Source organism: Tachysurus vachellii, chromosome 16 (assembly GCF_030014155.1).
Source record: "Tachysurus vachellii isolate PV-2020 chromosome 16, HZAU_Pvac_v1, whole genome shotgun sequence".
NCBI lineage: Eukaryota > Metazoa > Chordata > Actinopteri > Siluriformes > Bagridae > Tachysurus > Tachysurus vachellii.
The window spans coordinates 14933097-14952689 of record NC_083475.1 but is presented as its reverse complement, the minus strand read 5'-3'; the positions used below and the strand labels follow the sequence as shown (position 1 = coordinate 14952689).

Here is a 19593-nt window from a genome sequence, read left to right as displayed (position 1 = left end):
ATCCCTGTAACCAGCTTCAAAACATTAGGCGGGCTTTTAATTTCCAGCCCTGGGAAAAGAATGTCTTATTGAGACTGCAAATGAACTACGTGAGGAGCATAGATCACTCCCTGACACTTCCTGATAGTAAGACTGGAAACAACACACCAGCTGAATCCCCTGGTTTATTTGTGTTTAGCATGCCAGAGGGGTGGTGTGGTGATTGCCTGGTGGCATTCCAAAGCTGTGATTTATTACCAGCAAGAATCATTGATCATTTAACAAACCACAATTTCTAAACAATTGGTGGGGCAGGAAACAACATTTCTAAAATACATACATAAACTATATAGGATTATATGTAGTTATTCTAAATCAAGGCTTAGTGTTCGTAGGTGTATTTTTCTATTTTGGCATTTGGTCTCTGTTAGTTATGTGCGAATGATTATGAAAATATTAAATATGCAACCTCTTTAGAAATCTTTAATTTTCTAAAAGGAAATATGTCTACAGATTTAAAGCAAAATACTCATGGATCATTCTTAAATACTGTAGTTGTAGAGCGTTAGACATCTCACTTGTTTTCAAAATCCAGATCACATTTTCTATATCCAGCTAAATCATTTTCTGGAGCATCATTTCTCACATACACCTACTCACATTGAAGCAGCCGTTACATCCGAGCTCTATTAATCTCCTAGATCATATCCTTTATATACATTATTCATATGATTATTCCTTCTGCTGCTGACCAAGGTTAGTATTAGAAAACCTAAAGGAGAAGAAAACATATCAAATGGAAAAATATCTTTGAGATGCTCTAATAGATGTGTGTTAATTATGCAACTGATGGTGTCACTGGTTATAGGGAGCACTTTAATATGTATACTGAAAGGTTAATGTATTTTCAGTGTGTCTATATAGATGTTTCTCCATCACAAATAAAACATTAAAAATGTGTAGTAACTTGAAAGTGCATAAAACATGATAATGCAAACCTCACAAGCTTAGAAGAAAAAAACAGCATGGAAGCAGCTGATAATTAAGTAAAGAGTTTTTATCATTCTGCTTCTTTTTTGTTGGTCTAATGATTATTTTGTGATTGTTACTGTGCTAAAGTAATGCAGACTTACTCCGACTATGCACATTTGGAACTAATCAGCCGAACGGCACACTAGATATGTGAGAGGCTGAGTGTGTGCAGCTCTGCTGAGTGCTGCCTTCATGCTCCAGGCCTCTGGCCACTCTGTGGCCCAGCACTAGGCTCTTCATGTGGTTTCTGTCAAATTGCATCATTTGGAGCAAGGCCACAGGCAGACTCTGTCCCGCTGCCCCCACATCGCTCGCCGGAAAGAAAAAGGGAAATATTTGGCAGGAGTTAACAGAGCCAAAATGAGATCATTGACTTTTCTGGAGGAAAGGAGTTGCATCGCATCCATCAGCCTGCTGCTTGATAATGCTCGCCGAGCTCACAGTTTCAAAAAAAAAAAAAAAAAGGCTTTTTTTTTTCTACCCTTCTTTCAATGTAGTAGCTCATCCTCCCTCTCTTTGCCTTAGCAATTAGCCATTTCCATGTGTATGGAACATCTTGTTTGTGGGAGAGGCAGTTGTTGTTTTTAAGAGTCTTGGATGGTACAAAGTTTTAGGGTGGTAATGAGCACAAACTAGATAATATAACTTTGGCTGGTCAAACAGACCATTGTAGCAGATTCTGCCTCCTTAAGGGTCTTGGAGAGTTTATAATGAGAAGAATCAATGCGCACTTGGAGATGTTCTTGTACTAATAATTGGGTAGCAGGTCTAAGCTATGTCTTTCTAAGGTTATAGAAATTTCAATAAAAGGTTTAGTTTTTAACATCCATTGTCTTATTCATTTATCGAAAGTTTTAACGAGAATCATTTGGGATTGTTATTAAACCAAGTGATACAGCGCCAATAGCAGTCAGAAGAAAAAACTCAGCTCTGTAGCTTCATGCAGCCAGTAATTGACAGTCATGCCAGGTGATTATACAGCCATACACTCCCTCCATTTAAGCTTAATTTGGGCTTTAAACACTTGTCCGTTTCAGTAATACATAATCAGTAGATGTGTTATGGACCCAGTCACAGGTATACATGAAGTGCATACTTTACTCATTATGTAATAATTTCCCTTAAAATGCATTTGAAGGAAAAGCTAAAGTTTAATAGACACACATTTTCTAATCAAAGTACAAATTTCACAATAAGTTTAGTGTTTTTAGGTTTAAACAAAAGGGTTTCAACTTTTTTATCTACCGTACTGTGTTGCTATGCAAAGGAAACACATTACAGGCTTGACTGGGTGTGTGTATTTGCCTAAATATTATTTTCATTTACAGCGTACATTTATGCCTTTTCCAGAGCAACTTATGGTTGATGATTTTTTTTAATTATACGTTTGTTGATTTTAAATAAGACATCAGCTTATGACATATTGATCAGCTCTAATTGTTTTATTTATTTAACTATTGCCGCACCCTCACATCTAATATCACCATTATCCACCACAGCTGTGTGCTTCCTACTTTGTGATTTGGCAAAGGCCCACATAGGTGTGATGATGGTCAGGCATCCACAAACCTTTGTCCATATAGTGTCTAATGGTGGAACAAAGCTTAGGGAAGTGAGATATACAGTAGTAGCTCAGTGGTTAAGGTGTTGGTCTACTGCTTGAAAGGTTGTGAGTTTAAATCCCAGGACCACCAAGCTGCCATGCCTATGCCCCTGAGCAAGGCAGTCAGCTGTACATTTGAGATAAATGCATTGACCTTGAAATATTTTTAAATTAGCTTTGATTCCATTAAATCTTGCATCAAATACAAAATGTTGTACATCTGGAATAAGGCCAACAAAACTCCTGTGAATCTTTAATAAAATCCTTGTGCAAACTTTCACAGTCTAAGCAAAGCTGTTGTGAACACTATATAGATTTAGGTCTGCATTTGACAGACGCCGTTATCCAGAGCAACTAACTTCTTGTTTTGTTTTTTTATACAACTGAACAATTGAGGATTAAGGGCTTGCTCTGAGGCCCAGCAGTGGCAGCTTGGTTGACCTTGTATTCAAGCTCACAGCCTTCCAAGCAGTTGTCAAGCCCCTTAACCACTTGTCTACCACATCCCACAGGTTTGGTCTGCATGACCAGTAGTGGCTCCAGAACTGTAGGTACATGTTTATGTGGTGAACATCCTGGAGATCTTAAGAGTTCCCAGACTGTGTTTTGTAATGGTAGTGCTGCTGTTATGTGTCCTTGTGTTTGGGCTAACCCTTCCATGGTGCTTCCTAATGCCAACTTAACACAGCCACACTATAGTGGCACAGTAAAAATTAATTAAAGAAGAGGAACCATCTGAGAGATACATGTGCTGTCAGAACAGTATTCCCCTAGAAGGATTTGCAGGTTGTAACAATTTCAAAGTTTAACGGCGATAATAAGCAGACTAGCGGCACTGGTTTAAAAGACACCCCATATTTTGTGACATCCATAAAATGTCTTTCATGATCATTGCCGCCCAGTAAACGACAACTGTTTGCTTTTTGGGGAAAGACGACATGATGTTGAAAATTGGCTTGAGAGACTCCAGCTGCCCAACCCTCAAAATCTATACCCTCAGCCAAAGGCCTTTCTCTACACCATCGTCCCCCAGTCTAAACATACCTGACTTGTAAATATTCTTTATTGCATTCGTAACCTAAACACTCTCAGCGCCGGACCCGTTGGACGACTTTTCCCACACTCACGGAGTAAGGGTGGCCACTCTGTTCTCTAAACAGCAGTAGAGCAGAGAGGGTGGTGAGCAAAGCTTACGTCACCTTGCAGAGCTCTGGAGCACTCCCAGCCACCCACCAAGACTACCACCACCCTGTGATATATATATAAAACCTCAGGATACCTGGGCCTTCTCTGCAATACTATGTTGAGGTGACATTCTCCTGACACTCATAGTGGACCAAAATAAAAGCTGAAAAGGCTTTGACCTGTAAGCCTGAAAACTATTCTTTGCAATATCATCAAAGAATTAAAAGGAGTGAACATGATCATTGATGTTGACCATCAATGATAGTAAAAAGTAACAAGGTTTTTTGTTTGAGCTGGTTTCATTTGACTTGAAAAAAATCTTCAATAAGAAAAAGGCCTCATGCAGGACCTCGTGCAGGTTCTGTTCATTTTGACTGGTGTGCTATCAGTTCCACGAGTAACGTCATGTTGGTCTCTTCAGCACTTCTGTGACACATTTAAACAGCACCCGAACAAACATTGACCTTCCATTCAAGAAACTAAAAGCTCTCTGCCGAAGAGCTTCAAAGGGAAGTGAAACAACAGATAAATATTGATATAGTTCAACCCTCTGATAGGCTTGGAATTGGGCCATATTCTGCTCAATGTGAAATTCTGAACTCAGGTAACATATATTATCAGTTATAAATGCAAACAAGGTCAGTGTGGGAAAAGTCTGGCTAATAAAAGTGGTCATTTTAAATTGCCGTTAGATTATTGTTTTAAATTTCTACTTATGTGGAAAATTGTAAAAGGGTTAAAACTGTTCTAGGCTATCTAGATTAAAGTTTATGATTTCCTTTCATTATTACGATCAAGCTGAAAGATTATACATTTAAATACCCCAATTATTTGCATGTTTGTTCTTTTTCCCCTCCACAGTTAAAGCCTTCCACGTTTTACTGAACTGTTTTGGTTAGAAAAAAAATTATAAAACAAAGTCATTCCTATGCACTCGCACATTTATTCCTGATGTTTTATAGGTACGTGCCTTTACATGTTCAGATGAATTCACAAACACAAGGTATGCCAAATAGGATTCAGTAATAGTTTAATCACAATTGTTAACACTGTCTGTGAATGAAAACCCCCCAAAAATAGTCAAGGCATGAAGTAAAAGAGGCACCACAAGCAGGAAGACAAAAACCCACCCTTAAAAGTCAGGCTACATTTCTGTTCAGACTAAACATTTGTCATATGTTCCATTTTATTTGAAAGAATGCTTTGTTCTCTACTTGGTGTTTATTTTACCGCTCACAGGAGCACTTTGCATAGCATTTTCCTTAAACCCACGACCTCCTGATATCAAATATCTCTTCAAAAACAACATCGCTCTCTAAAAGTACAGATATATATATATAGTTCATTTCCAAACAACAATGTCCCACTATATTTTTGAGAAGACAAATCTCACAGTCCATAGTCTTGCTCTATCAAATCCACTGGTAGATTGTGAAAAGCAGTAGCATACAGCAGACTTCCAGGAGAGACATTTCAGATAACATGCATCTCTATTATAGGGGAGTTTTTATGGGTGACTGACTAGTAGAGCATATCAGTCAAGGCCATTGAAATTACGCTGTTTAAAGACTGCTACTGAAAAGCTTTCTGGTTGGTGGAGGACATACCGGTCTTATTGCTAGGCTCACCTGTAATGCATCAGGCTTGACCTGAATCTGGTCATCCGGGAGTGAACTCTAAAGATAAACATAATTGTTCTTATACTTCACTGGTCTAGTGAATTTTCCCTCAAAGCTCACTTTTACTAGAAGATGGTGATTGGCCTGTGGCACCACTTGGTTCTGCCTCTTCAGAAGCAGCGTTTTTTGGCTGAAAGTTGAGCGAGGCGGAGTTTATGCAGTAGCGTTTCCCAGTAGGCCGAGGGCCATCGTCAAAGAGGTGTCCAAGGTGAGCACCACACTGAAAATACACAAAGGTTAAGTTCACTTGTACAGACTTTGATCACGTTAGCATTGAATTCTATCGATCTACTGATCCATCCATTACATTCCTGTTGTAAATCAAGTGTTTTTTTGTCATAAGTAATGTACCTGACTGCAGCTAGCCTCCACTCTGTGCATGCCATAAGAGAAGTCATCAGTCAGTGATACTGAATCCTCTTTGATCAGATCAAAAAATGATGGCCATCCTGATAAAAAAAAATAATAATAAAAAAAATGGAAAGAAAATGGAAGGATGTTGTGGTAAGCACTGTAAATCTAAAACTCTGTGGTGTGTGTGTGTATTTATCCTTGTTTTCATTCTAACCTGGAAGCACTGATAGAATGGAATCCCCCTACTACATCTTGGCTTTTCCCTCTCTGTCTTAACACTTGGAGTGTCTTTTTATCTAACCTTGCCAAACCGCTGCGAAGCATTTATTTTTGTAACTCATTCCAGACTAGATGTTTGGCATACCCCCCTCTCCATTTTTCTTTTCATTACTTGGTGAGATCTTTGCTTGCCTTGTAATTAAAGGACAGAATGAAGCAGCGGCCTTTATTAAACATATAGCACGCATCAGCATACTCAGAGTGTCAGGATTTGCATATTACAGAGGCATAGATTGTTCTGTAGCTTTTTACATTTACCTTGACATGAGATGAGACATGCACATGACACAAATACAAATGTAATGTTAACGTCTAAGAAAAATGGCGCATGAATATGCTAAAAAAACTTCTACACATTAAACGCTGATACAAGCGGTTAAAGTCTGACCAAAAACTTGGGAAGTCAAAATGAAGTCACAGAAAATATCTGCCCAATTCTTGGTGCGGCAGGCTATCTCTGTACAGCATGGCTTTAATGTGGAAGATTTCAGCTCTCTAAAAGAGGAGCAAATGGAAAGAACAGCCACGCAGACTCATGGGTGGTCCTCCTTATGGCTTCCTGGGTAGCTGGAGAGTCTGGAGGAGAGGAAGTTGTGGAGCTCTCACTCTCATGTTGCTTCAACAAACACATTTGTACTTGTCGTTTTCACCAGCAAAATTTCTACATTAATATGAACAGAAAGAGCATTAAATGATCTTGCTCCAGGTAACTCTGCTTCATATCTATGACTCTTGCAAGTTCTCAAGTCACTCAGAACAGTTTGAAACAATTTGAGTCTGAATTAGTCATTCACAACAGCCGATGATTCAGAGTATATGAAGTAAAAGTTGGCAGGCAAAGCACATGTAAAAATGAAAAATATCTGACACAGCAAGCCCTGGTCACACTATCCTTAAGTTTGACTTGATTCAAAACAGATTAAAACTTATTTATAAAACAAAAGATGGTATAGGGAAGACGGAGAAGAGATCTGTGTTGAAAAGAAACCTCCCTCAAGTTTCCACCTCCCCAGCTTTATCCTGTTGTTCACCCCAAGTTCAATAACCAACAGCATGTTCCTTTTTAATTGCTAAGCGGTACCATGCACTGGTAATTCTAGAGGCTTTTTCCTTTCAGCCAGCTAGACATGGGGCCCTGACTGTTGAGACCATATGCTGAACATCAACAGGGGCTTATCCCAGGGATCCCATGGAGCGTGAGCGCTCATTGACACAAAGCTGCTCCAGGTTGCACAGTCGCATCATTAGCAGAAGTAGTATTATTGATGTGATCATGACAGAGCCTAGGTTCATAGGAGACGACTCATCGTTGCGATGATATCTGTGTTTAAAGCGCCAGGCAGTTCCTCCCCCCTCCCTGCTCTGGCTGCTCCCCCATCCCAGACCCAGCACGCTTCAGCCACCCTCTTTCCTCCTCCTTAGCTAGGGAGGCAGTGCTTGGCCACAACTACAAAGCCACAAAATTCCACTCAGACACAGGAAGCTCTCGGGGGAATATAGAAATCCTATGAGTCAGAGCAGGAGAATCCCAGTAGATCGTTTCTACATTGAACTAATGGAGTTTTATCAGAGGACTAAGCACAGCAGTGAATGGAGCAGTGTAGCTGTGCTCTAACAAAACAGGAAATTGAGTCTATATGAGGCTGGCCTGCGACATAGGCTGCACACAACGCAGGAGGTTTGGCTCTGGTCTCTGTAGCAAAGACAGAAATCACTCGGTGCAAGGAAAAATCCTATTTTTCACTGTGGGCCCACATGTTTCCTATTACAGGTTGTTTTCTGTGGGGAATTCATGCATGGTTGTAGGTTGAACAGAGACGGAATAAAAATAGCGTACATAACACCACAAGAGAAAATGTTTTGGATTGCAGAGCTGTGAGACATTAACAAACTGTTCCCAGAATAGTATTCGTATTGTGTCATGCTCTGCCACAAAAAAATCTAAACGAATTTGAAGTAATACTTTTTACTGAGTCTAGGCCTGTGACCTTTAACACACTGCAGAGGCCTAACTAAGCTTAAAACTACTTAATTGCAAAGAATTGGTATAAAGCCTTAAAAATCATAGTTCCTGTAAACTAGACATATACCGCATATCCAGTCTGATTAAAAAAAAAATTAAAAATAAACAAATAAATAAAACCTGCTCAGTTATGCGCTAATTGCAATTGAAATGGAATAGTATTGTTTGATGTGAACAAACTAAGTGCTGAGAATTTCCAAAGGATTGCAAATGACAGCAACCTTCAAGTTTACTGGCAATACATTAATCTCAGAGACACAGATAGTGTTCATTAAAATAACTGCCTGGATATTTTTTGAGCTTATTAAAGTCAGCATGTTAGCCTACTTCGTGCAAGTAGATTAATAAGAATGTGAACCTTTGTAGCCCGCACTTACTGCCTTATTAGACAGCAGACTGAATACACATTCGGCCTTGCAATCAACCATAAAGAGGGTAAAAATGTCAACCTCTCCCTTCAGAGGAGTATGAGCAACACAGAGAGAAATAGAGAGAGGGGTCAAAGGCAGAAAGTTTATATTTTTGCATAGATATGAACACGTATTTCATTTTTAAAGTGCAGCACTTCTATATGACTAGAAAATGCAATTAAATGGAAGATTTTTAAGTTCAGAAGTATGATATAAAAATTGTACAAAAATTGTAAAAATTATAAAAAAGCCCAAAAATTGTAGAAACATACCTGAGCCCGAATCAAATTTCTTATCTGACCTGCAACAAAAGAAGTAAAAAAATATAGATATATATATATATATATGTATTAGAGCTTGAAACTTTGAACTCTTCAGAGCTGAACTGTCTAACAACAGGTTCTGAGAGAGAAAGGATTACACCTGATGGGGGACTATTTTTCTCTAACGTCAAGTCATGGTCCAATACTGAGCTCAATCTTCCATTACAAAGCCAACTCTTTCCCGAGTGTTTCATTTTCTCTAATTCCTTTTTCCCCCCTCCACAAAAAAAAAAAAAAGAAGAAAAGAAAAGAAACAGAAATCCTGAACTCGGGAAATATCTAGTGAGCAATAAGTAGCCAATTTGTGCTCTCTGAGCGCAGAGTTTGGAGAATGGGAGGGAGGTACGAAGGGTTTGTCTGCCTCCTTTGAAAACATTGTTCCTAAGATATGGGCTAATGCAAGCCATAAATTCAGCACCCTTTGAAGCTCTCCACCGAGCTGTGGGAAAAAGGCGACCTGGTAATGGCTCCTGGGCTGTCTTCAGACACCCTGTCAGGTAGAGTTAACCTCGTGCTGCAGCTGAGCCATGTGTGTGGAAGCCCAAACCCAACTATCAAACAGGACCAGAGATAGACAGGATTCCAAGCACAAAAACACAAAACAGCTGACAGCTCTCTATTTCTAATATATTGTTAGCATGTTTATTAAGCTTTAATCTAGCTTTAATAATATTACAGAAGTGAGATGGTGTGACCTGAACAGGAGTTGAATAATGAGAATGAGTAACAATCATTTAAAAGCATTCTGAAAAATAGTGAATGCTGAAAAACTTACGTAAACAGAGGGCTGCTGCAGACAACACACATGTATGTTCCTTCATCTTTGTGGTCCGTGTAGTCTCCCCTGAAGGCACTAAAGTGTACAAAGGGAAATTTAATTATTTACATGTTCTCATGCAGACTTACTCACTAATATATGATGTTTTGCACTTGCTAAATCGATTTTTACTTAGATTTTACTTCGATCGATTTAAAAGCCTTTATGATAAACATCAAACCAAACATTTGTGGGTTGTTAAACTGCATTTTGTTATTCTTGCTCAACATATCTGGTTAAAAGGGTCATGAGTTTCAACATGACTTAGAAACGGTTTAATCTTTACCACTATGCTGAAGAGGCTGATCTGCTTGAACATGGCTGGTTTAGATCAGGCTGCAGTGAGGGCGACATGCAGAGAGAGGGAATATCTAAAAGGGGAGCAGCTTGGTTTTGTAACCTCTGATCGTCTGCAAGCCGCAGGCCTCAGAAAACTCAACACCCTCACCCACACGCAGACTCAGGGCCTGGGGCATTTTTCACATTCCTCCTGCCAATGGGCCGATAAATACTTTCCCCACGTGTGCTTTGCTGTGGCCGAACCCAACCAGGGAAGGGGAAAAATGTTCCGCCTTATTCTCTGCAAACATGACAAGGTTTGCAGGCTGGCATCGTCAATGCATTTGGCAGTGCTCTCGTCTCCTTAACCCAGACAGGCCAAACAGAGACAGCAACAAGCTCATAAGAGTCAGGAGGCAACTATGCATCCAGCACTACAGAAAGCTCATGTGACCAATCTCTGACACATTTTACAGCCATAAATCACTAGGGCGGATGTTTTGAATATTTGTGTAGCTCCCTAAAACCAAGAGGGGGAAAAAAATCCAAAAGGTTCAAATAAAGAGTAGAAATCATACTAAAAACATCAGGGGAAAGAGAGCTTTTAATATTTCTACTCTTTTGGGCTGCTCAGTATAACATTTAAGTAACCTGAAGCAGCAATTTATCAAACAAATCTTACTTTTTATAATTTTTTTTTTAAATTCTAAACCCTTTCAAGATCTTTCCACTATGTATTATTTTTTTACATTGAAACACACTAGGATCCATTTTTGTGGCCTTTTTAATTGCAGTTAACTGGAGCATTAGAGTGTGTTAGTGCAGTTTAAAAAAAATACAAATTAATCTAAAAGGCATGTGACTGTGTGCATATGCAGCAGCTACACACATTGTTTTCATAATTGTAACTTTTGTACATCAGGATAATTAAAATCATTATCCACTAGATGGCACATCAGAAACAAAACATTTTAGTCTTTTCATGTTTCTTTTCAAAGCCATTTGCTGTTGTTGATTGCCGCCATGAACCACGTGTCAAGCAGCAAATGCCCTTATATTGAAAAAATATTTAAAAAATATAAAATAGAAATATAATGTTCAATCACACCATTTATACTTGTATTGCACGGAACGTTGATTTGATCCGCTACTAATTTTGTGAGTTTACCTTCTTACAAAGAAATTAATGATCTAGAATTTTTATGCTAGGTTTATTTTAATAGAGAGACAGAATAGCAACAAAAAAAAAAAAAAAAAAAAAACATTGAAGAAGGGTTATAAAATTAATTTGTACTTGAAAATGAGTAAAATAATTATTTGCATCCCCTACCAACCAGCAAGAATCTGACCCCCACAGGCCGGTTATGCACACAAATTAGTCCGTTCCCTTTAGGAAAGTTCTAATCTCAACTCGTTATGTGTATAAAAGACACCTGTCACAGAATCATCTCTTCTATTCAAACCTCTCCACTACCAAAGATCTGTTAAAGGATGTCAGGAACAAGATTATAGACCTGCAAAAGGCTGGAATATGCTTCAAGACCATCAGCAATAAGCTTGTTGTGCATGAGGTGTGGAATAATTTGAAAATGGAAGAAATACACAATAACAGTCCACCACCCTCGCTCTGGAGCTCCATGCAAGATCATACCTCATGGGGTTAGGATGGTTCTGAGAAAGGTGAGGGACAATTTGTAACACATTTTGCAATAATGAATTGAGATCCTGCAGTGCCCACCAGATCCCCTTGCTTTAGAAGACACATTTACAGGCCTGTCTGCCAATGAACACCTGAATGATTCAGAGAAGGCTTGAGAAACATGATGTGGTCAGATGAGACCAAATTTGAGCTATTTGGCATCAACTCAAATGGCCATTTTTGGAGGCAGAGAAATGCTGAATATGATGCCAGAAACACCATACCCACTGTCAAACGTGGATGTGGAAACATTCTGTCTGGGGCTGTTTCTCTGCAAAGGGTACAGGAAGACCTCACCTCATTCAGGGACCTAGCAAAGCAATGTACCTTAGAATCTTGGATGAGAACCTCCTGACCTCAGCCAGAAAACTGAATGACCCAGAAAATACAGCCAAGGCAACAAAGGAGTGGCTCAAGAAGAAGCACATTAAGATCCTGGAGTGGCCTAGCCAGTCTCCGGACCTTAGTTACATAGAAAATCTGTGGAAGGAGCTGAAACTTTCAGCCTTAAAGCCTTCAGGATTTGCAGAGTACCTTCAAAGAGGAGTGGACCAAAACCCCTCCTGAGATGTGTGCATACCTGTTCAAGAAATACAAGAAATGTCGAACCACTGTGCTTGCCAACAAGGGTTTTAAGTCATGTTTTGCTTGAGGATCAAATACTTATTAGACTCAATCAAATAAAAATTAATTTATAACCTTTTTTAATGTTTTTTTCTGGATTTTTTTATTGATATTCTGTCTCTCTGTTAAAATAGACCTTTTAATAATTAATAACCCTTTCATAATAATAAATTATGGAACGTTCATTTCATTGAAGGGGATTAAACTTATAAATATAAATTTGAAGTTAAAAAGAAGAGTAACCCTGGACTTTGCAACCATAGTGTCTTTTCCCCCCAAAGACATTGCACTAGCACAAATCATACAAAATTATAGGAATAAGAACAAGAATAATACACAATTCTACTCAGTCAATACACTACAAGGCTCAAAATAAAAGTAAGTAGTATCAATGACAAAACTCTGTTCTACCATATTTATTGTCTCACCTCTCTGTGCCCTTTTCCTGAGTAACATGGTACTGCATAGGTGTCAAGCGCTTCTTCAGCTCTTCCTGAGAGAAGATTTTGGGCCAGGTCGTCTTGGTGCGGCATGTCCCTAGAATAGTATGGGTAGGATGCAAGTCAGTGTCCTCAGGTATACCACGTTCCAACACTTTAAAACACACTACTGAAATTTGCACCACAAAAAAATATGCAAACCATATGAAGCCATCATACAGGGGTTTTAAGTTAGATCTGTTTCTGCATAATTCCAAGCATGAGTCAGTGTCCACTGTACTAAATGTGTGGGTCACAATTTATGCACACACTCATACATTTGTACACAAAAGCATGCATTAAGTCATGCTTGAGAGTTGTAAAGTGCATTAATCAGGCTCACATGCTCCATTTAGGAAATCTGGGTCTTTGCTGAGCAATTTGAATTATTCATATACAAGTGTATATATGAAACAATTAATATGATGATCTAATTGAATCAATGTATTGTTGACTCTTGCCTGGAAAACAGTATAGCAAGTGACAGTAGGTCTGTGCAAAATTATGTGCTACAGCCAGAGTATTACACTGTTTTTATTTGCAAACAATTCTTTTTACCTCGGTTAAACATCCATGTCAATATTTCTTAGCAAGGGGAAATATGAACTACTACAGACATTTGGTAAAACAAACAGAGCTATTTAGCAACAATGGTGACATCTAGAGGGCAAATCGAAGACTAACTGAATACTTGCCTGTTCATTAAATAAATAATGGACTTTACATATAAAACCACATGTAAATGGTGTATTTGCATATCAAAGACATCGGAGGAATGCAGTGAAATACAAAATATTTAACAATTAATAATAATTAATAAGGCCTCCCTCCACCTTCCTGAATAAGACTACTTCCATTGTGCATTTAAAGCCTACGGTGGTTTAACGCTGCCGTGTTATTTTTAGTTCTAATGCTTTGGGTGAAGGCCATGTGTTGGCCTGTCACTTATGCTATGTGGGGAATTCCATCCCACAAGATTGAAACCATGTGAAAGGAGGAAATAATAGGGTCTTTAAAGGGTCCCATTGGTGAATGGGCTCCATTGATTAGATGCTCTCTGTCCAGTGGGTGCAAAAGTCACTTCTGACACAAATCCTGGGAGAAGACAAGAGACGAGACGAGAAGAGAAGACAAGAGAAGAGGGGGTATAGAGAAGAGAAGAGAAGAGAAGAGAAGAGAAGAGAAGAGAAGAGAAGAGAAGAGAAGAGAAGAGAAGAGAAGAGAAGAGAAGAGAAGAGAAGAGAAGAGAAGAGAAGAGAAGAGAAGAGAAGAGAAGAGAAGAGAAGGTATAGAGAAGAGAAGAGAAGAGAAGGTATAGAGAAGAGAAGGTATAGAGAAGAGAAGGTATAGAGAAGAGAAGGTATAGAGAAGAGAAGAGAAGAGAAGAGAAGAGAAGGTATAGAGAAGGTATAGAGAAGAGAAGAGAAGAGAAGAGAAGAGAAGAGAAGAGAAGAGAAGAGAAGAGAAGAGAAGAGAAGAGAAGAGAAGAGAAGAGAAGAGAAAAGAGACCTTTCCATACAGGGCTCCCCCAGAGGACTTCTGGATCCTATTAGACAGATATACTCATACAAAAAGAGAAAGTGACAGAGAGACAGACAGTGAAAGAGAAACAAAAAGAGAAAGAGAGAGGAACAGTAAGAAAAGAAAAGAAAAGAAGAAACTAATTAAGAAATAAATTAAAGAATACATATAAATAACCTGAAAAATTGCTCAATGACATTAGATTCAAACTCTCCATCAGATTTTAATGTATCGCCCATAAGTGCAAATGGATTTTCTGTCCTATGTGTCCCATCCTACCATGCCAGGATCTATTGATACAGACATGTTCCAGTACACAACCTAATTTGGTACAGTGAAATTCATGAAAAAAAAAAATAAAATAAAAAAATAAAGAAATAAAAACATTTGAAGCTCAGTTGTGCATGCAAGCTTAAAGGAAGTTAAGAAAAATGTTAGATGTTAATCCATGAACAATTTAATAATCTAATCTAAGGAAGAGAATGATGAAATCTGGCAGCAAGGGGTTGTCAAATACAGAAAAACCCTTTCCTTTCTTTTTTGTTTTGTTTAACTGGTAGTCATTTTGACAGTGCTGTGTTTCCAATTCGCAGGTGTACATTACTCAATGATATTAGACCTACTAACTGATGACAAAACAATTATTTCTAAATACCAGAGTCCTCATGGTGGTTTTCCTGTAAGTGACGTCATCACGTACCCCTTGTTCTCGCAAACACTCAAGTGAGCACACAGAGGAAAGCGTGTGTTAGACCTTGCAGAGGCAGAGCACGCTACACACATTACACACACTGCAAACACACACAGCTTCCTGTGGACCTGAGGGAAGCCCGCAGGCCTTGAGTTTAACAGGTTGGTTTTTGGTCACCAAATGCAGAAGATTGAACCCAGACATGGATGCTGCTACCACGGTGGACGCTGCTGAAGGATGGACAGCAGGATCAGGCTAGAAAACAAAACAAAAGCAGGGTACGGGAGGACAGAAGAATAAAACACAAGTCAGCAGTGTCAGTCACAGAGTCGGACACATACAGGAGAAAGGGCAACCTTAGGATAGTCTCAAGCTCAGAAGTTTCTTATATCGTGGCCCATAGAGAAACCACTTTGTCTCTACACTTCCGTGGGCCAATTTCCAGTAGGAAAGAATCCCTCGAGCAATACAATGTAAGGTTTGAAGCAAGATATGGTGACTGGAAAAAGGGTTCATGGAATCCAGTCTTTAAAAGTGTATAAAAAATATTTTAATCTGTCAGTAGTTAGTAAATGAGATAATCATGAGTGTTTACTGACAGACTATAAATGAATGTCTGTGGTTGGTAATCTGTCCTGTCAGACAATTTGCCACATACAGACTTGATGATTACGTGAGAGCTCTGGCTGGTGAAACTAATCCTACAGTGACCGAAGTATTTGAAGCAGGAAAAAGGCCTTTGACAAGGAAAAATTATGAGAAAAAGCGAGTAAGTATTGTGTCTGTCTTGCAGTCTAGAAAATATGGTATACAATGCTGTAATGATTTAGACAGAAAACAGAAATAATATAAGAAAAGTAAAGCAAAAGCCAGGAGTTAATTAAAAAAAAGTGAAAGAGAGCTTCAGAAATAAAATACACGATGACCAGGACTTTAGGTGTAAACACAATTTCAAATACATGTCACAACTTTTTCCTATTTTACATGTGTGAGTACACTTAGATTTAATAGACCAGAAAAAAACAACAGAGGTTATGTGCATAACAAAGTATTCAGGAAGAGCATGTTTGGGAAGATGTCTGATTAGCTGTGCAAAATTCCTGGCCATTGTCAAATCAGTTGCTCCTCTGGCTGTAGCACATGATAAACCCTTCAGTGAACACTGGAGGACAGGAAGTGAACTAGCCTAAACACAGAGACAGTGTCTAATAACATAACATAATGACAATGTTACTTAGAGGTTAAAATTCTACCCATTTTATTTGCTTTATAAACACTCAATGGCCAATTGTGGCCTAAAACTGTCCTAAACCTAAAAATGTGATGGTTCATTAGGAAAGGAGCTGCTTGGTCTTAAAACAACACAAATAAAAAAAAGGAAGTGTGACCAGTGTTTTTGCAGCTACAACTCTGAGGACACAGATCCTCATATTAGCGATCGCCCACAACTGCTCACAGAAAGAGACATCTTAAGTTACAGTACCTAGTAAAATGGGTGAAGTGACATTTAGGAGTCGGCCAATGTTCATAGTGGACCTCGAGTACTGGAGTGTGGCTACCGGGGCCAGCGTGCGGAGAATATGGCGCGCCATTGCGCCTACAGAGTAGTGAATTCAAGAGGAAGAAGAGTGGGCCAGGGTCATTCAGCTCAGATGGGCAAAACTACAGAATCAAACAAGTGCAATGTTATAATGCTACAATGTGCTATTGTAATGCAAATGAACATGGCTCATTACACAAGTGCAAAATGTACTGTAAGCTTATTACTGAGGAATGAAACTGAAATCTGAATCTGAAATTCAGAGAGGCAGAAAATATGTAAGGATAGAATTTATGTGAAAGGAGGTCCATCTAGTGGCCATATGGGTGACAGTGTGAGACAGAACAGCTCTATTGGGCTAATGACCTTTGAATAATCCACCTAATGACTGTGAATGCGCAATATTTCGAATAACAAAGTCTATTTGTTATATTAGAGACCCATTAACCTATAGGTAATACGTTAAAAAATCTGAGACATTTACTTTTAAGGACCTTTCTTCAACATTAATCAAATATATTTGTAACCCGAACAATGAACTTACAAGTAATTTAACTGGTTAATAAATATGATATAATAACTGGCTATATAAAAGAGACAGCCAGCTGAGCCATCATGACCCATGTAAATGATTTATTTGAGTCTAACTGAGGCCATATTTAAAAATACACAACTATAGCTTGTGTTATAATTAGCTGGGTATGTTCAGTTCCACGCTTAACTTTGTGTGTATATAATTGCACCTCATCCTTACACACATTTTTTTCTTCACAGATTCTGAATCACTGAAGCTTAAAAAGAAAAACTTTCACAAATTAAAATAAGAAAGATATTCAAGAGTCAAAACAATGCCATATCCAATACACGATGGTCTCCATTTCCTCTTTAAGACTGAGTGACTGGGTGTCATTATGATCCAGACAAAAAGAAATAATCATTAAGGGAGGAGAAGAAATCCTGGCAACAGTTCACTGCTCCTTTAGCTTTATATAACCCTATAAGGCTGGATTGGCTGTAGGGAAGACATACTGATATTATGTAAACACTGCAGCAAATGTTTGTTTCACTCAAGTGGATTTGCCTTTCTGCATTAAGAATGCAACCAGGAATCAAGTGTCAGTATTCTTTCTAGTAGTTTTGGCTAACCATAATAGACTCCTAGACTGGAAAATCCAGCTTGGTCTGCCCAGCTACCAGCTGTCAAACTATTAGTTGTGTCAGTCAGCTGTATGGTCTGGTCTTTATCAGCAATCAGGTCTGTGCTGATGCAATGACCCATTAGTTCCTCAGAAGCTCTTGGTTGCACTATTATATAAACTGTTGTAGAAAGTACATTATTTACATTTACACTATTTAGTGTAGAGTGTCACCCAAAAGAGGATGAGGTTCCCTTCTGAGCCTGGTTCCTCTCAGGGAGTTTTTCCCTTGCCGCCATCACATCCGGCTTGCTCATTAGGGATAAGGATAGATATATAGTATCATAAATTTTAAATGAATCTTTTTAAAAATTATTTTAAACTTTCATTTAATATATATATATATATATATATATATATATATATATATATATATATATATATATATATATATATATATAAAATTATTGTAAATATAAATATATTTAAATGACATAATATATTATTGTCAGAGCTTTAAATTATATATAAAATTAATGTATATGTTCATTTATTTATTTTTATCCTTATTTCTTATTATTATTATTATTATTATTATTATTATTATATTTATTTCTTTTTCTCTCTCTTCTGTTTCCATACTTCTGTAAAGCTGCTTTGAAACAATGGGAAATTGTTAATAAATTGAATAAACTGAATTGAATTAGACCATGTTTAACCAGGAGATAAGTATTAAAAGGGTGGTTCTGACTACATTAATACACTCTTATAGCACAAAAAAATAGAAACTTAAGTAAATACCAGTCGTAAGGGAATAAAAAAAGTTTCAGTTTATCCAAACAATGAAGAAGCTGGAACATAACTTACTTACCAGCTGGGAAAGATGGACTTTTCAGCAGTCTTAGCACATGAATGTTTTGCATTAGAAATGAACAACATGTATAATTCATTATGATGTTTAAATAATATTATGTATATCCCTGTCGAACATGTTATCATAAACATTAACCAGTTCAACCCGGTCACAATCAGTTTAAAAACAGTTCTCAACAGCTGTTATTTCACAAATATCTATTACTAGCTAGCTAGTTACTATAGCAACAGCACTTCAGACACTACACGCAGTTAGCCAGTTAGCTAAGTTTGCTAATTAGCAAGCGACAGTTAGCCAGAAACAGTAAGAAAAATAAATAAAACATCAATATAAACCAATTGTCATACCAAATGACGTCTGCTACGCTGACAGGAAGAGAAAAAAAAAATCTTTTAACCTTTTGAAAGGTTAATAAATCCCCAGTGTTACAAAGATATGCTATAGCTAGCTAAAGTAAACACACCTTCGAGTGTTTAAAAATAAAGAGTAAACAAACACAGAACTTACCAGTGAAATGAAAGCCAACCCACAGCAGGTACAGCGTTAGAAATGAACTTGTTGGTTTGAGGTGCACACGTAGCTGCATCTGTTTGACAGCAGAGCTAGTGCGGGACATGTTAGGTAATGACAAGTGCATTGTGGGAAATTCCTCAGGCGCTCCCGTGTCATTTCCAAATATGAGCAATAACGGTCATCAATTCGCGCGCGCGCACAAATACCTCAGTGTGGAACTGTTAAAAATGTCAATATAACAATGACGATGGTTTTAACACAGAGACCCCTAATTTACTCAGAATCATTCAGATCTCAGGTTAAGGAACATTTTAGCCAAAAATAGAAATTACGATCTTGTTTCTTTCTTGTTGTGATGCTGTTAGTGCGAGTAAAATACACATAAATTACTTACTCTTTTTACATAAATTGCTTACTCTTAGTTTATAGTTTGTACGTGTTCTATAACGTGTGTGCATGTCTGCGTATGAAAGTATGTCTATTGTGTGTGTGTGTGTTTGTATATACCTACACATACACTACAGACATACATACACAAATACTATATCGATAG

At 38.0% G+C, this 19593-nt stretch overlaps 1 protein-coding gene across 3 annotated transcripts; it reads right to left on the bottom strand.

The window, feature by feature from the left end:
* Window positions 1-4812: 4812 nt before the first annotated feature.
* On the bottom strand, window positions 4813-19166 carry msrb3 (methionine sulfoxide reductase B3). Of its 3 annotated transcripts, none has more exons than XM_060889052.1 (7): window positions 19035-19166; window positions 16461-16639; window positions 12715-12823; window positions 9643-9720; window positions 8817-8845; window positions 5830-5927; window positions 4813-5698 (listed from the first exon to the last, which is right to left on the bottom strand). In XM_060889052.1, the coding sequence occupies exons 2-7, from the start codon at window positions 16567-16569 to the stop codon at window positions 5528-5530; spliced, it is 594 nt and encodes a 197-aa protein (XP_060745035.1). In that variant the 5' UTR covers window positions 16570-16639; window positions 19035-19166; the 3' UTR covers window positions 4813-5527. The 3 variants fall into 3 exon arrangements, with proteins under 3 accessions (XP_060745035.1, XP_060745037.1, XP_060745038.1); XM_060889054.1 differs by lacking the exon at window positions 16461-16639 and adding an exon at window positions 15106-15232 and having other exon boundaries at window positions 19035-19162; XM_060889055.1 differs by lacking the exon at window positions 19035-19166 and adding an exon at window positions 15106-15232 and having other exon boundaries at window positions 16461-16600.
* Window positions 19167-19593: the final 427 nt, after the last annotated feature.

Bases quoted from the DNA above. Each gene is read 5' to 3' on its own strand.
- msrb3 (XM_060889052.1), bottom strand. From the start codon at position 16,569: ATGGCGCGCCATATTCTCCGCACGCTGGCCCCGGTAGCCACACTCCAG. The intron at 12,824-16,460 runs GTACTGTAACTT...ATACTATTCTAG, and splicing joins CACTTCACCCATTTTACTAG to GGACATGCCGCACCAAGACG. The intron at 9,721-12,714 runs GTGAGACAATAA...TGTACACTTTAG, and splicing joins CAGGAAAAGGGCACAGAGAG to TGCCTTCAGGGGAGACTACA.